The 3,764-nt window shown below is 46.0% G+C and overlaps 1 protein-coding gene across 1 annotated transcript in view; it reads right to left on the bottom strand.

Moving 5' to 3' along the window:
• Window positions 1-308: 308 nt before the first annotated feature.
• Srgn (serglycin) overlaps window positions 309-3,764 on the bottom strand; it is a 15,342-nt gene continuing 11,886 nt past the window's right edge. Inside the window, exon 3 of the mRNA XM_052163845.1 lies at window positions 309-1,036. Coding sequence (XP_052019805.1) covers window positions 748-1,036 — 289 coding nt within the window. The 3' untranslated portion in view covers window positions 309-747. The remainder of the gene's footprint in view (window positions 1,037-3,764) is intronic.

Genomic DNA, 3,764 nt, shown 5'->3' with positions numbered 1-3,764 from the left:
TTAATATGTATATATGATATTGTTTCAAAGGGATTATTCCCTGGATTAGAACAAGAAATCCCAGACAGCTCCCCCTTTTGGTTATATGTTTGCTTTAATGGAGTAACATTTGAACCTGAACAGGCATCTAGGCAAAGGGGAAGCATTATGGGGCATTGAGACCACAACTCTATGCTATCTGAAGTGTTAACTTTCTAAATGTACAGCCCACAACATTTTTAGATAAACATTTGATCTTCCCCATCACATCCAATGGACACAGCTCAATATATGCCCCTCACCATGTAAACCACGTCACATAGCCACGGTAGGAGACCACTGTGTTTCACTTTATTTTCTTTTTAATCACATAAAGGAATATATCTTTAATTCACAATGTGAGTCAGGTTCCTGAACACTTTAGGTATGAAGTATTGTTCATCAACTTGCTATCAAATTAAAATGTTCAAAACCAGTATGGCTTTTAAAGTTATTGTATAATAATGGGAGTATATGTTAATTTCACAATGTTGATTCAATATACATATAAATGCAGGTATTTTCCAGAACGATAAGATGATAACAGCATTAAAGCATAATTCCTTACGAATTAATGAGGAAAGGGGTAACAGGATTCAAGAGTCTTTTCTAGGCATTTTAAATTTTCTGTAAAACTCTTTATCCTGAGACTGATCATTTAAACGTGGTACACAAAGTATAGTAAATACATTGTTCCGCATGGAGGTGGGGAGACAGAGACGGTCACTCTCACATAATAAAATCTCCTGGTTGTTCTTGGTTTTGCTCGGTGAGCATCCTGTCAAAAGGCCTATAGTTGAAATAGACAATATCCTTTTCATCTGTTGGCTGGTATTCCCATTCCATGTCACCTAGGAAGCCGCTTCCAGAGCCGGAACCTGAGCCAGAGCCAGAGCCGGAGCCAGAGCCTGAACCCGAACCTGAACCAGAGCCTGAGCCGGAGCCGGAGCCGGAGCCAGAGCCGGACACAGCATAGTCATCAGAAATGGGGAAGAAATCTTTCGGGAATCCTCCCATCCTGAAATACAAAGAAAAAATAAATAAATATAAAGTTCTACTTATAATGTAATTTCTTTTTTTTTTTTTTTTTTAATGTTTCAAGACAGGGTTTCTCTGTGTAGCCCTGGCTGTCCTGGAACTCACTCTGTAGACCAGGCTGGCTTCAAACTCAGAAATTCACCTGCCTCTGCCTCCCAAGTGCTGGGATTAAAGGTGTGCACTTCCACTGCCCGGCAATTTCAATATTTTAATATAAAGAAATACGCTGGGTGTGGAGTACACACAACGTATCCCAGCTTTTGGGTGGTGGTGGTGGGAGGGTAAGAACTTAGAATCATCCTTGGATCCAGAGTGAATTGCAGCCAGCACAGGCTACCCAAGCCCTTTCTCCAAAAAGAAAAAAATGGCGGGGGGGGGGGCAATAGGGGGACTGGGGGGCTGGGGTGGGGTGGGAGGGACAACATGGAAATAAATTCAGGCACCCAGTTGTCCAAAGTCAAAGAGTTAAAACCTGCTTCAGTGCTTCAAAGCAAAGAGGCAGGGTTGAAGGGACAACTCGGGGGTTCAGAGCCATTGCTGCTCTGACAGAGGAGCTGGGGTTTGGTCTGAGCATCCATACGGAGGCCCACAAGCATCTGTAACTGCAGTTTCAGACTCTGATACCTTCTGGCCTCTTCCAGCACCGTGGATACAGAACAGCTATGTAAATAAAATGAAAACCAAACCAAACCAAACCAAACCAAAATGATCACAAGGGAAAGCAGAGGGGGCTGGAGAGATGGCTCAGTGGTTAAGAGTACTGACTGCTCTTCCAGAGGTCCTGAGTTCAAATTCCAGCAACCACATGGTGGCTCACAACCATCTGTAATGGGATCTGATGCCCTCTTCTGGTGTGTCTGAAGACAGCTACAGTGTACTCATAAATAAAAATGAATAAATCTTAAAAAAAAAAAGGGGGGGGGAAGCAGCTACGGAAACAGCCTGGGTAAGGCGGGTGGGGGGTGGGAGCCACAGAAGGAGCTGTTAAAGGAAGCAGTGGGGCAGTCATTTTGAAAGGCAGGGAAGAGGTCAAGAAGCCTAAAAATAGAGATGCAATCAATAGATGTGTCAGTCACCAGACAGACACACTCAGGACTGAGGGCAGGAGCAGAGATCCAACTGTGTATGTGTGTGTGTGTGTGTGTGCATGTGTGTGCGCGCATGTGTGTGTGTGTGTGCATACGTGTGTGTGTATGTGCATGTGCGTGTGTGTGTGTGTGTGTGTGAGTGTGCGTGTGTGCATGTGCGCGTGTGTGTGTGTGTGTGTGTGTGTGTGTGTGTGTGTTGATGGATGGGGGTGGAGAGGTGGGAGATGGGGATGGGGTGAGGGATTGGAAGGGGGCAGAAGCAAACCTAAGCAGCCCTTCTATGAGATACCGATGTGACAACTATGGTGGCACATGCCTTGAGTCCCAGCATTTAAGAGGCAGAGGCAGGTAGATCTCTGAGTTCAAGGCGGGGGACAGCCAGGAGGGCTATATAGCGAGATGAGACTCTGTCTCAAACAAACAAACAAACAAATCAATCTGACTCAATAAAGAGCAGAGTGGAGAAATAGCTATAGGTGCACAGAGGCGAGGGAGGGAGTCTATTCAGTCAGTATCAGCAAGCTCCGGAATATGTCTGCATACTGATGAAAGATGCCGGATCCAGAGAGGCACTTGCAGGACAGAAGCCCGAGACAAGGTGGTGGGCACAGGGTACGGGAAAACTCCGAATACTTAACACAGGGAAACTGCTTAAACACGGCCTGGTACAGAAGTGATATCAACAAGAGATAGCAGAGATGACCAATGGGTGTCTTCCCACACTAGCCAGCAAGATGGCACATCACACTAACGTGCCTGCGGCCATGTCTGATGACTTAAGTTCAGTTCCCCAGACAACTCATGCCCGCAAGCTGTCCTCCGGCCTCCGCACATCTCAGTGTATGTTCACGCACATGAATACACTCGGCCAAGTGAAAAACCAAGGTATGCTTCCTCTGGGCAGAAAACAGTGGGTTGAGGTCAGCTCTGTAACCCAGCCTAGACTCGAACTCCCAACCGCCTTGGCTTATCCATTTAGAGGAGTTTGTCACCATGCCAAGCTGACTTTGGGCCCTAACAGTATTTATTTGTATATCATTGTGTGGTGGTCATGGTGTCTGTTCTCAGCAATGGAAACCCTAACTAAGAAACATTGCTTTTCCAAAACACGTTGAGTGGCAAGTCGTTCACAAAGTAAAACTAATAAACAGTAATGAAAAATCTAGGGGCTGGAGAGGTGGCTCAGCGGATAAAAGCACTGACTGCTCTTCCAGAGGTCCTGAGTTCAATTCCCAGCAACCACATGGTGCCTCACAACCATCTGCAATGGGATCTGATGCCCGATGCCCTCTTCTGGTGTGTCTGAAGACAGTGACAGTGTGTTCATACAAATAAAATAAAGCCGGTCAGTAGTGGCTCACGCCTTTAGTCCCAGTCCTTGGGAGGCAGAGGCAGGCGGATTTCTGAGTTTGAGGCCACCCTGGTCTACAGAGTGAGTTCCAGGACAGCCAGGGCTACACAGAGAAACCCTATCTCGAAGAGAGAGAGAGAGAGAGAGAGAGAGAGAGAGAGAGAGAGAGAGAGAGAGAGAGAGAGAGAGAAAGAGAGAGAGAAAGAAGGAAAGAAAATTCTATTCAATCCTTCCCAACATATGTTGGGGAAACAGTTCCCAACGTTTAT

The sequence above is a fragment of the Apodemus sylvaticus genome, chromosome 19, assembly GCF_947179515.1.
Source record: "Apodemus sylvaticus chromosome 19, mApoSyl1.1, whole genome shotgun sequence".
NCBI lineage: Eukaryota > Metazoa > Chordata > Mammalia > Rodentia > Muridae > Apodemus > Apodemus sylvaticus.
Note: the sequence above shows the minus strand (reverse complement) of the source record. Positions and strands in the feature narration are given on the sequence as shown.